At 50.2% G+C, this 17,149-nt stretch overlaps 1 protein-coding gene and 1 long non-coding RNA gene across 3 annotated transcripts; one reads left to right on the forward strand and one right to left on the reverse strand.

Annotated features, from left to right (window-relative positions):
- Positions 1 to 269: 269 nt before the first annotated feature.
- Positions 270 to 10,323, reverse strand: SERPINB9 (serpin family B member 9). Its single transcript, XM_059937796.1, has 7 exons — positions 10,222 to 10,323; positions 8,427 to 8,604; positions 6,502 to 6,639; positions 6,030 to 6,147; positions 4,541 to 4,683; positions 2,998 to 3,153; positions 270 to 1,937 (listed from the first exon to the last, which is right to left on the reverse strand). Exons 2-7 carry the CDS (start codon positions 8,592 to 8,594, stop codon positions 1,533 to 1,535), a joined length of 1,128 nt encoding a protein of 375 aa, XP_059793779.1. The 5' UTR covers positions 8,595 to 8,604; positions 10,222 to 10,323; the 3' UTR covers positions 270 to 1,532.
- Positions 9,345 to 12,212, forward strand: LOC132374268 (uncharacterized). Of its 2 annotated transcripts, none has more exons than XR_009505620.1 (3): positions 9,345 to 9,510; positions 11,222 to 11,304; positions 11,398 to 12,212. It is a non-coding gene; the product is annotated as an uncharacterized LOC132374268 (long non-coding RNA). The 2 variants fall into 2 exon arrangements; XR_009505621.1 differs by having other exon boundaries at positions 11,609 to 12,212.
- Positions 12,213 to 17,149: the final 4,937 nt, after the last annotated feature.

Consider the following 17,149-nt stretch of genomic DNA (forward strand, 5'->3'; position numbering starts at 1 on the left):
ATTTCCTCCTAGGTATTGTACCCAAAAGAATGAAAAACAAATATTCCAATAAATACATGTACATGCACATTCATAGCAGGATTACTCACAAATAGCCGAAGGGTGAAAACAAACCAAATGTCCATCAATGGACGGTTGGATAAACAAAACGTGCTCTATCCATACAATGCAATATTATTCAATCATAAAAAAGGATGAAGTGCTGACACCTGCTACAACATGGATGAACCTTGAGCACATTATGCGAGGCGAAAGAAGCCAGACACAAAAGGAGTATATGGTATATATTATACTATTCAACTTACATGAAATTACCAGCACAGGTACATCCATGGAGATGGAAAGCAGATTGGTGTCTGCCGGGGGTTGGGAGGAGGAGGGAATGGGGAGTAACTGCTTAGTGGGTACAGGGTTTTCCATTGGGGTGATAAAATATTTTTGGAACTAGATCACCGTGGTGGTTGCACAACATTGTTAAAGGCCAATGCACATTATATTCACATTAAAATGGTAATTTTATGTTATGTGAATTTCACCTCGATAAAAAGAATTCTTTAAAAAAAAACCCAATAAAATCGCTGATTTCTAATCCGTTTTTTTTTTAAGTCACAGAGCTCATCAAAGATCAAACTGCTTATCGGTGCACAATAAGTGGCACACTGATGTGTAAAACACAGTCCCAACCCCTGATGAACTTAGAGTCTGGCTGGAGAACGCAACTACCATAAGAGACATGCCCTCCCTTGGTGCAGTGAGAGTTCAAAGACGCACGTCTGGTTATGCAGAAAAGGAAACATTTCTCGGAGAAGAAGACATTGGAGCTTTAACGGTTGAATGGAATTTTTACCGTTAGAGTTTGAGGTGCAGAAATACAGTAACACGAAGAAAGGTGTGATCCCTACAAGGGGTCACATGGTAAGTTTAAGGGCATCACCTAGTCCAGCCTGGTTGTCCTCAAAGCTGCCTAATTCCGGCATGGGCACTAGCAGGCCGGTGCCAGGGGACCGTGACTCCACCCCTTTGCGGCCCCAGCACCTGATGCGGTATTTGGAACATTCGTGGTGACCAATGAATGTTAAAGAAAGATAAAATGAAAATGAGCATTAAAGAAACTTCCTAAAAAGCACAAGCACCAGGAAATCTATAAAATGGTAGCGATAGCGAGTAGCATCTATTACTACTGAAATGGCCTAAGGCAAGTATGTGACCAGAGTTGAGAACACAGCGTAACTCGAGAGGATGGTACACGGAATGAGTGGGAAGTAGGTCTGGGGCCACAGAGGAGCGCTTTGCCTGCCATCCTGTGGGGTTTGGGCTGCTTCTCAAATACAGCAGGGAATCGTTAAGGTCTCCTGTCCCGCGATCCTGCTTAAGTAGCACAAACAAGTGGTCAGCAGGGGAAGAAGCGAGGGATGGTGCTGGCGGATCATTCAGCCGGGTGGGAGCCTGCCCAGGCCCATCCTCCGGGCGCTGTGGAGTGGGATTTGGGGACACAGAGAGGGAGAAGCTCCCACGCACGGTGAGTGCCTCCCCTATGGGGAGGAAAGCCTGCCGCAGAAGAGAATGCTGCTGGCTTTGTTGTGCCTGATGAAGAAAAGAAAGGGGCGGTCGGCACAGAACCTGGGTCCAGACTCCAGGCAACACTCCACCACTGTCACGGCCACAGCGGCCGCGGCCTCCGTGCCTTCCTCGTTCACCTCCACCAAACTCTTGTGCGCAAACCTGGACAGACACAGGTCGCTGTCGGCTGACATGGCCGAGAAGTCAGCCCTGCCCTGCTGGAAGGCGTCAACCACCCCCAGACCCTGCAGCACAGACCCCAGGTCATAAGCCTCTTCCAGTTTAAATCTCGGGAGGAAAACTTCCACTTCTGTGCTTTTCATGCAGTCTGGGTGGGTCCAGGCGAGGAATTTCTCAAAAGTGAGATGTTTTTCCACCTGAAAGACCAGAATTGCACTTTGTGATTCCTACTTCAGCACATGTCAGGCACCCCCGACCCTTTCTCCTCTCGCAGAAGGACCAGCACCCCCATCACCTGCCGGGACAGGTGTGAGATCTCGTACTGGCACTAGTTCACACTCGGCTTCCTTCCAAGCCGGGGGCTGGCGGGGAGGTGCCCAGGCAGCCCAGAGCCACCGGACCCCGGCTGCTCTCTCCTCAGCCACAGCTTGCAGGAGACAGACTTTATCTTGACAATTCTCAAGGCCCAGCTGACGCTGCTTTTTTTGCTTTGAACTTTGATTATTTTTGAAGGCAACAAGACATTGCTGCTTAGAAAAGAGATGGGAAAGAAAGGGCTCTCGGTGTAGCCCGCCCCGAAGGGAGATCTCCCCCGAGGTGGGGCCCGTGTGCTTTCTGGAGAAGAGACCTCACAGGGAGAGGCCCGCGGCTGCAGCTCGGCCCACAGGACATGGGGACGCTGCCTGCCACCCAGCGCCCGGCTAGAACCTACTGGGCGGCGGTCGGCTCTCAGCCTAGGGGTCCACGCCAGAAGAAGCAAGGCGGCGGGGAGAGCCATCTTGGGAGTTTCTGGTTCTACCCCTTGAGTGAAGCTCCTGCCTCGTCCCCTGCCCCCGTGTTAGGTCATTCCCTGTCTCAGGTTCTGAACAGAGACGTGAAAATATAACGCTCATATCAATGATTATGATAATAACAGTGGATCCCATTTACACAGGGCTTATTATGGACCAGACGGTGTGCTATGCTTGTTACCTGAACTACCCCCATTTTACCCTCGTAATTAGGCTATCAGGCAGATGTTAGCCTTGTCCGCATGTGAGAAGACAAAGGCCGGGATGAGTGATGTGACAAGGTCACGTGGCGATAACGGGAGAAGTAGGTCTTGAATAACCGTTGCATCCAGAGCCCAAGAGCCTGAACACTGCCTGCTCCTGGCTGCCCGCATCCCAGCCTGAGAGGTGCACCCCAAAGGCGGAGGAGGGGCTTGGCTTCTAGCCTAGAAGCAAGGACACGAGGGTGCCGCAGGGTTCAACTCACCGAGCTCAGAGCCACGTGGTCGTCAGGAAGCAGGATGACCATGCTCAGCTCCTCCCCCGCGTAGGGCAGCTCGAGCACCTGGGCCTGCACCTCCTCGATGTGCGCGAGTCTAAACGTGCCTTCCTGAAACATCATCTGCACCGGCCTTTGCTCCTTCTGACGGGAGGAAACACATGAGCCCGGAATTAAAAGCAGATTCTTGAACGAGGCAACAAGACTCCAGAGTGTTTGCAGCACCCAGGATGGAAACAGGATTTGTGCCCTAGTGAATATTTACAGACTGCCCACCAGCATCTTCCTGTTCCCATCACAAGGCATCTGCCGTCAGCAGACAGGTGCTAGCCTGGGAAAGGAGATGCTTCCTTCAGCAAAATAAATGTGACGCTCTGCATTTTCCAGAAAAGGAAGTCAGATTTGCCACAGTTAAAATATGCCCAGCAAATATACCTAACCAAACAGTATAATCAAATGAAGTTAAATAGAAAATTATTCCTATTGAATTAGCAAAAGGTTTTATGATAAAGTGGGATGAAACCTATAGTTTCACAGCAACGTGGTCCAGAATGTAGACGGATGCACAGGCTTAGAAAGCAGCGTGGCAGCAAGTGGGAAGAGCCCCATGGGTCGTCATGCACTTAAATCCGATTGTCTCAATTCTGATACGCTTATTTGAGGAAATAACTTTTTTTAAACACAGAAATGCTATATGCATGCAGAAGTTAACTGAAATACTACACTGATTAAATTCATTTTAAAAAGTTGACACAGGTCACCTATTATAAAAATTAAGATAGTTTCTAAAATCCATGCCTGAAAAGTTGTTCTCCCCCTTCCCCCTTTGCAATTGGAAGGCTGATTATTTAAAGTACACCTTATTCTAAGAAAAGGGTTTTACTCCTATAAATTTCCTAATTGCATTAAAATCATATTTTGTTTTAGGGGCTGAGGGGTTTGGCAAACTATTTTAATGCCTGCCTAAATCGAAGTTACACCTCAATGTCAAGACTAAGGTTTTTGTCAGTTTTAATATTAGAAAGCTATAAATACTGAAATTATAATGAGAAATTAATTAACAGCAAATCAAGTCTATATTTATTTGCATTTTTTAAATACCTGATTAAAGAAATATGTTTTCACATTCTCTCCCTCTGTCCCCTCCCCCCGTCACACACATATAACACACACTTCCTTAACACCTGTGGGCTGTTTAAAAAAATTTTTTTTTTTTTTTTTGCTTTCTATCTGAGCAATTTGGGCTTAAAAGAAAACCTTGAGTTTCCAGAAATTAATGTATGATGGACACATTCATACAGCAATGACTGGATAAGAAATTATCAAGGCAGTAGGAGCAGTAATAAAATGCAAAAAAGTACCGGCAGAAAGTGTTTTTTATACCTTCAGTTCTTATCTACTGAGTTTAAAATTTCATTCAGAAATGTTAAGTTTCAAATTATTTTTAACCAATCATTTATATTTTTACAAAGTTAATTTTTCCATTCAATTTCTTCATCAAATTCTCAGGATGTTCAAAAGCTTCCCCCACCCGGTTTACTCTAAAAGGCATCTCCCTTGTGTACGCTTCGTTGAATTGCTCATTCCACCTTCCTTTGAAGTAGACTGTGTTGATGAGAACCAGCCTGGTCTGCGCATCAATTGAGTTACTCGGCAACAACTCTGGAATTTTACCTTCAGGGAAAAGTAGAGAATACAAAGCATGAGGAATCAACCATGATAAGGCTTATTGGAACATCCTTGATGATTAGTCTAGAACCAAACATTCTTTTCTCAAATTTGCTGAGTTTGGATTGGTATATACAGAAATCACACACGCGGGTGGTATTTATTATCACTGGTACTTCGGGATATCTGCAAAGTCAGTGACGTGAACCACTTCCCCGTCACTCAAGGAAAACTCTGCTCCAGGTGGGAGAACAAGACAAACAGAAAATAAGGGATGGGCTGGAGAGGCTACGGTCACCTCATGTGGTCAAATGCCCCAAAGCTACGTCCAGGGCAAACATTCCACGACTGCCCATGGACACGGCACATGTAGCCACAACGAATGGCTCAAAGGGGAAATCACCAGCAATGGACAGCGTGAATGCACTGATGAACTTCTGGAAGCCTCCAGAAAACATTTCACTATTTGATCCTCCAGACATTCTCAGAAAAGGTCAGGTGGTAAGTGAAAGGTACTCCCTTCTTCCCCTGGAGCTCAAGTCATACCTTTTCAATGAACTAAGAGCATCCCTGCTAATTCACTGCCGCCAGAGGAACAGGGGAGATGACTGTTAAGTCTTCAAGGAAAGACAACCTCTTGTTCTTTACTTGTTAATAAACGGCTCTCGCTTATTAACGGAAATACATCGTTCCTAGTGGTACTAAGCGTAGTTGGTGCAGAGGGGCCTGTGTGGGTCCAGCATCACACAGGGATCATGGGGGCCAAGACCAGAACATGCCACCCTCTGAAACAGAAATGAATAAGGCCCCACTCCCCCCAAAACAGTGATTTAAGTCTGCAGAATCCATCAGCCCCAAGAGAGGGTTTGCAGCTGGCCTACAAGTCTAGGTTTTTCACATCTAAGGATGATAGTGCAGGCAAAAGACATGAAAGAAGCAGGAGGATAAGTAAGCGTAATGTGATGGAGGTCCACGTGGACTCTAGACGGAGGAGCCCAAGTGTAGGATCAGACCGTCAGTTTCCTTCCTACAGAGATGCTGGATTCACCCAACACGTGAACATTACCGGCCAAGTGAAAGCATGTTTTGCTGTGAGTTATTAAACTGGAAACCTGGCCTATGAGTTTCTTTTCATATCAGTCACTCTGGTCCTGGGTGAATGGACAAAATAAAGTCTCTGTTGTTGAAAATCCCAGCATCTGATCAGAACCTCTGGGAGTCCATGAAGGTCCAGATATGCCATGAGGCCCAGCCAACCCGGCGCTGACCATGAAAGACTAGTGACATCAGAGGAGCAGGGAGCGGGGGAGGAGGAGGAGAGGGCGGGAGGGGGGATAACGTGTAATTCTGACCTTCAGTCTTTTTTGAGACCCAAGCGTTTATCTGTTTCCTGGACGGCTCTGCAGCTTTGGCAAAGGAGAGCTGCTCCAGCTCAGTGTGGTAGAACCAAAGACAGGCTTCCTTAAAGATCTTTGGAGGAAAGTGGTCAGTGAGGCTGTATTCCTAAATGTAATGTCAGCAAGGTTCCAAAAACTCTGAACACTACATACTTTATATTAAAAAGACCAGACATCCCTTAAAAGTGATCATCCTAGTCTGCTAGATATTAAAAGATCAGTGTTTATAAATAGGTAAGTACTAAGCCATGAATAACCAGAAATGGATAAATGCATTTTAGAAGTAGTCAAATTTTAAATAATTCAAGGTATAGTTAGAGAATTATAAGTTTTTAAAATAATGTTCATAAGTTTCGGTTCTCTGAAGTCTTGCTCTCAGACTCTACATTTTGATTACAACTTTTATTGTTCTGTTGATTCAACTTACAGACAGAAATTCACAGGTCTTCTCTCCAAAGAGCCTGTTGGCCGTTCTGAGCAAGTACTGAGTGCCAGGCTTGTTCAGCTCGGTGAGAAGTGCCTGGAAATCCTCGTGAATGTCTTTCTCTGTGTTTAAAGAAAGCACCTGTTAAGAAAAATAATTCAAAAATTATCAACATTGCTCTTCAGTCTCAACAAAAATTGTGAGCAAAATTTTTTCCCAAATACTTCACAAAATGTTCCTTTAAAAGGACATTATTTTTATTTTACATGCAGATTTAATACATACCAGAGAAGCAATACCATGTGGCGGTAGGGGGAAGATACAGAGAGAAAGGCGGGGGGGGGGGGGGGGGGGTGGGTGGTGGAGAGAGAAAACAGAACACATGTGGGTAAAAGAGGTGGCTTTTCTGCCTCAGTAGATCTCTCTTGTTTGAAGATGAATCACAGGAAAGAATGAAAAGGACAAGATGGTTCAGAAAAGGAACTATTTTAAAATCTTGCATCCCAAGGAAAGTTTAAGTGTACCCTAAATGGAGGCAAACTTACCTCTAAAATTTACCCCCCATAAAAAGGATGCAGTTAAAAGCATTAAAAATCACAGTGGGAAAGACAGCGCCTTCAGAGTCTGCCAGCTTACACAGAGTCCAAAGCTCACTCTTCGAAAGCAATTCCCTTGATGTGACAAGCAGCAACATGGATTTCGCACACTGAGTGCCTGTTATTTTCCCGTTGAGCACGGGAGGGTGAGGACCGCTCCATGTCACACCTCGTAAAGTAACCAGACAACCTGGGGGCTCCCACATGAAGCTCCTATAAGGGTTCATCGGCTGGCCTAAAACATAGGAAAGTTCATCAAGAATAAAGAACACCGGGCTTCCCTGGTGGCGCAGTGGTTGAGAATCTGCCTGCCAATGCAGGGAACACGGGTTCGAGCCCTGGTCTGGGAAGATCCCACATGCCGCGGAACAGCTGGGCCCGTGAGCCACAATTACTGAGCCTGCGCGTCTGGAGCCTGTGCTCCGCAACAAGAGAGGCCGCGATAGTGAGAGGCCCGCGCACCGCGATGAAGAGTGGCCCCCGCTTGCCACAACTAGAGAGAGCCCTCGCACAGAAATGAAGACCCAACACAGCCATAAATAAATAAAATAAATAAATAAATAAAGCATGACACAAATTAAAAAACAAAAAAGAATAAAGAACACCCCTCTACACCGAAACCTTCACCCCCTCATACGTGATCTGGGAAATGATTACCATACTGAAACAGAAAGGCGCCCCGACGGTGAAGGGGCTTGCGTGCAGGGTGGGAGCTCTGCCATGACGCCAGCCTTCTGGTTTCCTCTTGGGCACGTGTCTCTTGCCTGCTCTATAAAATCCCCTGGGGACAGGGACAGACTCATTTTGATGTTGCTGAATATTTGTTAAACTAAGCTAACGAGCACCTATGCAGTCTGTACTCGTAATAAGCACATGCCTTTTCACCCTCTTTGCATACTTCTGCTTATCCCCTAACTCAGCTGGAAGGCATGTTGGTATACCACTGACTTGAAACAGATATTAACCTACCCTTCTTACCAGTGAATCATTATAGTTACAAAGTCTTTTATTCTAAAAATGAGATAGATCTTAGCTGTTGAGATTTCAAACAATTTCGGTATCATATCCTAAACAAAGATAAAGTGCTAGGACAAAATTTTGATAGCCATATTCAGGTTATCAACTGGAAAAACTTTTCCCCCAAAAGATCTCAGTGAAGGAGACCTCAGCCCTGCCCTTTGCTTCTGGTTCCCCAGGCAGCCCCAGCTCCCGAGACAGCACGCGTGTGCACCAGGCGTCCATCCCATCTTCCTTCGGGCAGTTCTACAGAAGGAGGTCTGAAGTGGGGTGACAGAACATAACGATGGAAAAGAGTCCCTTCTCCAGGCTCACCTGGGCCAACTGGGCAGCAGTGTCTCCTTTTGTCCCCAGGAAGACCATGGCCAGGGCAGAGGAGATGCTCACGGGAGAATAAAACACGTTGCGTGAAGGGTCATCTTGACACAGTATCTTTAAAAGGCGGAGGGCAAAGGCGCCATTTGCTTCAGAAAGAGCGTCCATGATGCTGGGTCTGGAGCCAGAGAGCGAAGAGAAAGGAGGCCACCTCAATAAACCCTGAATGCTGTTGACCTGACACATGGCGATTTTAGAATTGTACTTTTTTTTTTTCATCTTAAAGCTCAAAAATATTTTATGGAGGGAGATCCATTTCCTGTTGCTCTCCATCCAAAAAATAAGTCCAATGTTAAGGTAACTAGCTAAGTGTGGTACTGGCAGCAGGTCAAGCCAGCTTGAGAGCCTTGGGAAAATCAACAGAAATCACTCACAGGTGCACTAGCGCGCGCACATGCGCACACACACGCACACACACACGCACACGCACACACACACGGCTCCTGGGAGCAGTGAAGTCCAATCCTTCCCCATCTGAAGAGGAGGACAGGGTCAGGGAGCAGGAAGGGGAGGAAACCCCGGATGAAAAACGTGTAGGTGCTCTGCCTGGTCCCCATAACACCACGTCTATTCTTGCATATATTTATGAAGACTCCCCGTGAGATTTTCAGTTATGACTCAGGCCACGGTCTCCCCATTTGCCAGCTGATACCTGAAAAATGTATGAGATGCTGAATTGTATCCAGACAGGCTGGAAACGGGTGTAAAATGGGCTGTGAGGCAAAGAACTTTCACCTACAGTGGCTGCTCAGTCTGGGGACGGCCCTCGGCTCCCTATGGCCAACCATTATCCCGTAACCCATAACCCAGCTCAGGGTGCCGGCCCTTCCTGTTCTCCAGACCTCAGGTGACTCTTGTACACTGGAAATGGGGCCGAGACAATGTGCATTCTTTTGTTCTGTTTTTTGTTTTTGGCTCAGAAACACGGATTTGGAAGCTTCCCTCATTCCTCCCACCAAAAGCCTTCAGAGCAGACTGAGCATGACAGGGGAAACCAGTGCCTCGGGGACACCGGAGTGGAAAGGTAAGGAGGAAGGGGGGGTCCAGGAGAGGACAGTCGGGGTGACGGGGTACAGCCAGCGAGAACGGGGAGGCTGTGTCTGTGAAGCAGGGAGGTCGGCGGTGTTCGCGCTGGTGGGCAGGTCGTCTGAAACTGGGGGCACATCTGAAACTGAACGAGGCACGGCCATCGTCCCCCAGCCCACATTTCTCCGGCCCACCTTGGAAATGAGACCCTCTCTCACCCAACCGCTGGCCTCAGGCCCCCTTCATCCCTCACACGCGTCACCAAGCCTTGCCCGCTGCCTCCGCGCCGCCGGTTGAGAGCCTCAGGGCAGAACGGGTCCCCACTCTCCCCACATACACTCTGCGCAGAGGAAGGCGGCGTCCTGGCCCTCCACGCGGCTCGTAACCCGCCCACGGCCCTTGGGATCAGCTCAAGGCGCACTTGCCCTAAACGACCCGGCCTCCTGCCCCGGCCTCCGGAACCCCTGCAGCCCCTCCAAGCCACGTGTGAGCCTCCGAAAGCACTGTTTGCCCGACTCCGGTTAACGGCGCTCACCCTTCCCTCTCCACGCAAGCATCACGGCCTCGGGCGGCGTCTGAGTCCCCACCCTGCGCGGCTCTCCCCGACCCTGCGCCCCGGCCCGAGCCGCACAGCCAGCGCTCCGGTAAACAGGCCGCCCCGCCCGCCCCGCGCTCTGCGGGAGCGGCCCCCACGCGCGCGCCGGCCCACCTGCCTCCTCTGCTCCGCGGGACCCCGACCGCCCGAGGCGCAGACCGGCCACTGCAGCGCCCCGTGCCGCCCACCGCCCAGGGCTTCCCGGCGCCGCGGGCGGGGCGCGGCCCGGGGGAACGGGTGGGCGGGGCCGGACCCCCAGCCCCGCGCCGCCCCGCCCAGCCCCGCCCCCAGCCCCGCGCCGCCGGGACGCACAGTCACGCCGCGACCCCGACCGCGGGCACGGGGGCGGGGACGGCGGGGAGACCCGCGAGGTTTTGGAAGGGAAAGTGCGGCCGCCCCGCCGGCTCTGGGTCCAGTGAGAAGGGACACCGGGGGCGCGTGCAGAGAGGCGAAGAGGACCCGGACCCCTGGGTTCTTCCACTTCCAGGAAGCGGACACAGGTGCAGAGGCGCGCTCCTGCTGTAGGTGCGGAGGGCCTGGGGCTCTTTCCAGGGGGGCCTGCCCTACGTGATGGAAGATGCAGCCAGGACGGAGGACTCCTCCAGGGCCCGCCGCTCATCAGCGGACCCGAGCCCACTTGCAGAGGCCAGCGCCCCTGGGGTCCGAGCCCTTGCCCACCGCCGGGCTTGGGCTGTGGTGCCGACGTGTAAGCCGAGCGGCAGAACAGATACGGAGGGGCTCGGCCGGGGCCTCCGAGGGGGGCAGGCTTCCAGCGGGTCTCAGTGGTTCAGGGTCATCAGGGCCCACACTCCTCCCATGCCTCCTGTGTCAGCTTCACCCCAGGCCGGCGGCCAGAGGCCCCAGCCACCGGAAGCGTGTTGACAGGATATCTTTCTTTCTTTTTTTTTTTTTTCCTGTTAAAAGTGAAATTTATTACAATACAGTAAGTACAAGTGTTATTTAAAAAGCTGGTTAAAATTATAAAGTGTCTATATAATTTTTCTAATATAAATATTGGAAATAACAACTTGAACAGTTCTATACGTACGTAGTACACTGAAAACATAAAATCATGCACAAGGCTAAAATATCACTTTGCATATTATCCTTTTAGGTATCACTCCTGTCTTCTCCTGATTCCTGCATCATTCCAGAATATGAAGGGGTTACAAACTTCAAGGTTTCAGTGTTTTGAATGTATGTCAGTTATCACACATTAACAATGCTTTAAAATCATTGCTTATATTCTAATCACGTGGTTCTAGTTCCCATCTTTCCCTTTCTCCATAGGTCTTGGACAAAAAGTTGAGCTAGAAAACCTGTGATTACAGGACCCAGCATGACAGGAATTCTCAATGATTCATTTAAAAGTGGCATAAAGTGTTACATATATATATATTTTAAAAGTCCTACAGGACATGAAAGACAATAAGTACATCACATGTAAATAAGATTAAGCAGCTCACCCTCTGCTTGCTTACTTGGCTCCATGTCTCTACAGAAAGAAGAAGCCGAGCCATGAAGAAGATGGGGCCAATCAGAACTGCTGGGAGTGTGTGTGTTTTGGGGGGGCTGGTGAGCAGCATAGGAAAGGAACTGGGGAGAAATGTCAGATTATGAAGGGAAATTAAACAGCATTACTTATCCATTCTTCCGCATCCTGCTAAAGCAGGGGCCCGTTCCAGCCCAGCCCCCCTCCCCTGCCTCCCAGTGGGGGACCTGTCCCCCCAGCACTGTGAAGGCAGCCACTGCCTTTCAGACAATGTGAAGCCATAGCTGTTCCCTACCGAGAACACTTCACAAATTTGAGGAACAGCCCTTAAAGTATAGGTTTGGACATTTCACAAATTCCAAGGACAGTCTGAAGCAGGCCTCAACACGAGGGGCAGGGGAAACAGTTTTTACAAGCAGTTAACGCCCGGAGAGGCTCAGGGGTTCAGCCAAGGGGAAGACAATGCTTCTTCCTTCATGACAGCGCTTCCCAGACTTTCACGTGCCTGTGATTCACTTGGCGTCTCATCAAAGTGTATTAGGTTGAGGGTGAGGCCCAGACTCTGCATTTGTAATAAGCTCCTGTGGACCACTGAGGCGCTCCAAGGACACCCACAAACGGCGGGCACAGCCTGGGAGGGGAGCCGTCCCGGGGGTACGCGGGGAGGGCAGGACCACTCAGGGGTGCCCCAAAGGCTGCAAGACAAACAACCCTCTCAGCCACACCCGTCACACCTCTGCCGCCTCAGCTACTCCCAGCTGCCGCGGGATGCTCAGCCCAAACCTTCAGAAACCACTGAGCACACACGTGTTCTGCCATTTCAGTCGCTGCTCTCACTGCATCACTGATGTAAATTAAGGCAAGGTCGGCAGAGGGGAGGGTGTGTGGATAGCAAGCGAACCTCTTTCTGGAGAAGAGAACCTGCCGCCGAAGGAAATGCTGCTGGTTTTGCGGCGCCTGATGGAGAGAGGGAAGCTGAGCACCGGTGCTGAGCGCTGCCTTCCTCGCTGGCCTCCGCCAAGTGCTGTGTGCAACCTGGGGCCATGCTTCGTAGTGAACATTCCGGGAAAGTCGGCCTTGGCCTTCTCAAACACACCGGTCATTCTTGAACTGCAGAGAAAAGATGCCAAGGCATAACTCTCCTCCAGCTTTAACCTGGGAAGGAACGCTTGAACGTTGGGTAAGCCTACACACACACCTGTCACCCACGCCCCACTCCCCATCCCCACGCCCCAGAGCGCTTAGGCACTGAGTTCTGGTTCAAGACAATCCACAGACTTCTTTTTCTTTGTATAAGTACACCAAGACTCTTCCCAAATTCTCGGGGTTTCCCTGCCCTATGGACACAAGAGTAAAACAGCTAGAAAACACCCGCTCCTTTAAAATGTTTTTTAATTTCAAAAGTTCTCATAGCCAATTGCTGTATTTATATTCGTGTCATACACATTACTGTGAGTCAGAGGATGGTCTGACAGAGGACAGACGAAGGTCACAGCTCAGGACTCTGACTGAGGAAGAGAAGGGCGTCGGGGATCTCCGGAACGGGAAGGACGGGGTGCAGCTTCTGGCATCCCCGTTTGCCCACACACACCGACTAACCGCCTGCCCGCGAGTTAGCGCCCCGCCGTCTGGGAGCCCTGCCTTGTTCTGCGCGTCCGCGAGGAAGGAAGAAAGGAGAGAGGGGGCTTCTACTTGCATTTCGAGGCTCCTTGCCTGCCACTGCGCTCTCCCCAGTTCCCTCCTTGAGACACCCCCTCCCCCCCCGCCCCCCAGACCTCCCAGGCCATTCCCAGAGGACCTTCCTTCTGGGCCTCTCCTGCCACCTGGAGTCCAGGTGAGCGCTTCTCCCGGTGACAACTGCTTGGTCACTAGCTCTAAACCCCAGCCTCCCCTAAGCAGCCATGGCAGATCTCATCCGTGCTCGCGTAAGGGAAGTGCCTCTGGTCCCAGGAGGAGAGGCAGGGGCATCGGCAGGCCCGCTGCAGTGTCCTGTGCAGCGACGAGCTGGACCTGGCTCCTGCAAGCCCGCTGCTAAACGTGGGGCGACCTCAAGTCAGCCGCGGTGAGCTCATTTACGCCCGAACCAGCAAACACGGCTCGGGCATCCTCCCCGGCCCACACTCGCACCTGCTCTGGCTTTGCTGAGCCAGTTTGCCCTGGAGCCTGCAGCCCCTCCCACAAGCTTCCTCTCGCCTTCTCAGCTCTCTGCCTTTTCTCTCCTCACAGATGCGGGCAGCCTCTGTGCACCAAGACCCGGGGAACCTTCCCTCCCATCCAGATAATATCCCCAGCGATAGAAGATGGATTTAACCAAGGACAAAAAAGCAGAGCTCTCAATATGAAAACGCTTTTTGTTTTTTCTCCCTCTCCTCCCAATAAAAGATACACAGGGGATGTGAAGTCCTTTCAGCGATAGATTAACAATGGAGAGATTTTGAAATGCTGTTTATTTTTCCAGTCAAAATCTTCCCCGTCTTATTATTTTAAGAAAGTACGATTGTATCTGAAAAGTATTTCCCTATCCGGTTGAACGTTAAGGATCCTGCCAGATAAGGGAAAAACAAGGCCCCCCAAAGGAAGCATTTTTCGGGGATTTTCCAGCACTGTCGAAAAGGGAAGAGGTTTGTGTTTTTCAAAGTACCTGTTTCATGATCTGACAGGCCCAAGAGAAATAACAGAATTGTGTTGCTGGCCCGAAAATCTGGCAAGCACACACAAACAGGCCTCGGTAACTGGGTCACAGCACCAGCCCCTGGGAGACCACAGCCAAGGTCAGTCCCTCTTTCCCTTGTAATGTCCAGTGAGGCCGACGTGCCACACTGGCAGCCTTCCCTGTGTCATTTACAAGTACTGTTAGCAAATCACAGCTCCGCGGGCACTCAGACGGGATTTCTCAGCAGCCTACGAAGCGCACACACTGAGTCTGGCCCCATTCTGCAAAGGTTTCCGTAACGCTGAAGACCTTCTTTCCCCTCTTAACACGTTTCTTCCATGAGTGCTTCCCCAAGTCTTGCTGCGTCGTCGTGTCATAATGAAGACTCGTTAACTCAGTTAGCAGAGGGGTCTCGGCCCCTCCCATGTGCCCGGCGCTGGCTGGGTGCTGGGCACCCAACTGAGGACATGACCTGTGACCTGAGGTGGCTCACAGTCCGATGAGAGACGTGCTCAGAGGTACTTTCTAGATGTTATGAGAAAACAGATGGTGGCCGCCTCACCCAAATACCCCAAGAAAATCCCCGTCAGACACTTAACTCCAGAGGGACTTTCTGGAGAAGCTTCTGTCTTCCGCGCTGGACGACCAGCCTGAGGACAGCCTAACTCTCCTTGACTCGTTTTTGTGTCCATAACATCAACCACAGTGTCTGAAACGTTTTTGTTAAATGACTGAGAGGACTCGGGGGGATGTGATTATCAAAAAATGCTATAGCTCTTCAGCCGGAAAGAGAGTTCTTCCTGGTAACTTAAGAGAACAGGAAGTAAGGAAGGTCCTCTGCGAATGGCCTGGAGGTTTCGGGGGGATGCCTGTCAGGGAGGGGCTTGGGCAGAGCACAGTGGCAGGGAAGGAGCCTCGACATGTAAGTTGGGCTAAATCAGGAAGGGTACCCAATACACTGAAACCGAGAGATAAGCGCCCCGCAATTCCTTGGTTTCCGATGTAAAGTGCGTGACGGTCGGCTCCCCTCCTCTGCGCATCTCCTGCTTTCAAATAGTTTAGCTTCCGTAGAAGAAAGAGGAGGTGGAGGGGAGGAGGGGCCATGTGACCAAGAAGGTGGCGGGTGGTTCCCTGTGTCCCAATATTCCCCAACATCGAAAGATCAGGCTGATGTTCGAAAATGAACGCCAATTAACCCGGAGATTCCGGGAGTCACCAGTGCTTGTCCGGGAAGACCCAGGCAACCAAAGGACCCAGCCTCATCCCCAGTGAGACCAAGCCCAGAGCGGGTGACCTCCGCGGGATGGCACCAAGAGCCGTGATGAAGGATGTATTTGAGTCCCACAGAAGAATGCTTGGCTGTGCCGACCAGTCAGGGGGCCGGGAACCCTCCATCGGCCCGCCAATCTCACACCACCACCACCCTGTGTATTCCACGGCAAAAATGTTGTGACTTCAAGTATTGCCTTATGGAGGGGTTTTTCTGGACTAAGGAATTTCATAGAAGCTATGCAGATTTAAAGCTGCAGTTTCACGAAGAGATTTTTATTTAGAAAAGTCTTTCTAAATTCTGTCAGAGTGTGGATTTATGAGACACAGGAGAGGGCCAGGCTGGACTTGGAGAGACCAATTAAGAAGCAGCTAAAATGATAGTGGAGAAGATACAGTGAGACTCTGAATCTGGGCAGTAGCGGTGCAGCTCAGAAGGGGGCACATTTAAGACATTTTGGCGGGGAACCTGCCCAACAACCGAGGTAAGATTGGGGGGGGACCCAGGGTGGTCCTTCTACAGCACGGTGGGTGACAGGGAGTCAAGGGGGAGATGCAGGTTTGGGTGCAGGAGGATGGACATATTGGGATTGACACCAGGGAGACAGAAACAATTAAAAAAAAGAGAAAGACATAGTTCAGAAACAATATTAAAATTCAAAATTGTAATTGCAGATGTGTATCTCTAAGCACGTGTTTAAGGCAGTAGAGTATTACTTCATTCTCTTCTCTTCTGTAGTTTCTTCTGTTTTCCTTTTCAGGAATGTGTGAACACTACTTCCTGACAGCAACTCCATGTATTTGCTTCACAGAGCCAGTCAGCAGTTCTAAGAAAGCACTGCGTGTTGCATTTGTTAACTTCATTGAGAAATGATGGGGACCTTGGTGACCGTCTCCACCTTTGTTAACAGAAAATACCACCACCGGCTTTGAGCATCGCCCACTAATCCCCCAAAGAGCAACCTCCAAACAGATGTCTGTACTGAAGATTTGGTGGGTTCCTACGTGAAAAGGCGGTTGATTTAATTGTCCAGCTCAGCGTTTCTCAACAGCAGCACTATTGACATTTGGGGCCAGATGACCCTTCCTTGAAGGGGCCGCCCGGTGCACTGTAGGACAGAGGCAGGAGAGAGATGGGCCCCAAGCTAGGCATTTACCACTGGCCTCCTGTTTACATTTCATGGGGCAGGAAAAAGTGGGCTTCAGGCCGGACACTTACAACTAGCCTTCTGTTTGCATTTCCTGAGACGGGAGATAGATGGGGTCCAGCTTAGACATTTACAATCAGACTCCTGTTTGCTCTCCAAAGTGGAAGTAACAACAGAAACAGGGTAAATAGCCAGGCTTTGTCTCCTGTGGACGCCTTAAGATAACAGTCGTGGCAGGAGCAGAGAGGGGCTAACCTTGTTTGAGTAATAGATCAACAGGTCACATAATTCCCATCCTTGGGGCAAGGGAGACGCTGCACATGCACAGAAAGGCTGCTTGGGGGTCAAAAAGGAGGGGGCACCACCCCAGAAGAGGTGATGCTAAGGCCGTCCCATAGGCCTCTGGGCTGGAATCCATCTTGGAAAAAAAGTTGGGCACGCCTGCTGGGGAGGGGCCTAGGGCAGGGCAGGTGTGGAAAA

The sequence above is a fragment of the Balaenoptera ricei genome, chromosome 11 (assembly GCF_028023285.1).
Source record: "Balaenoptera ricei isolate mBalRic1 chromosome 11, mBalRic1.hap2, whole genome shotgun sequence".
Taxonomy (NCBI): domain Eukaryota; kingdom Metazoa; phylum Chordata; class Mammalia; order Artiodactyla; family Balaenopteridae; genus Balaenoptera; species Balaenoptera ricei.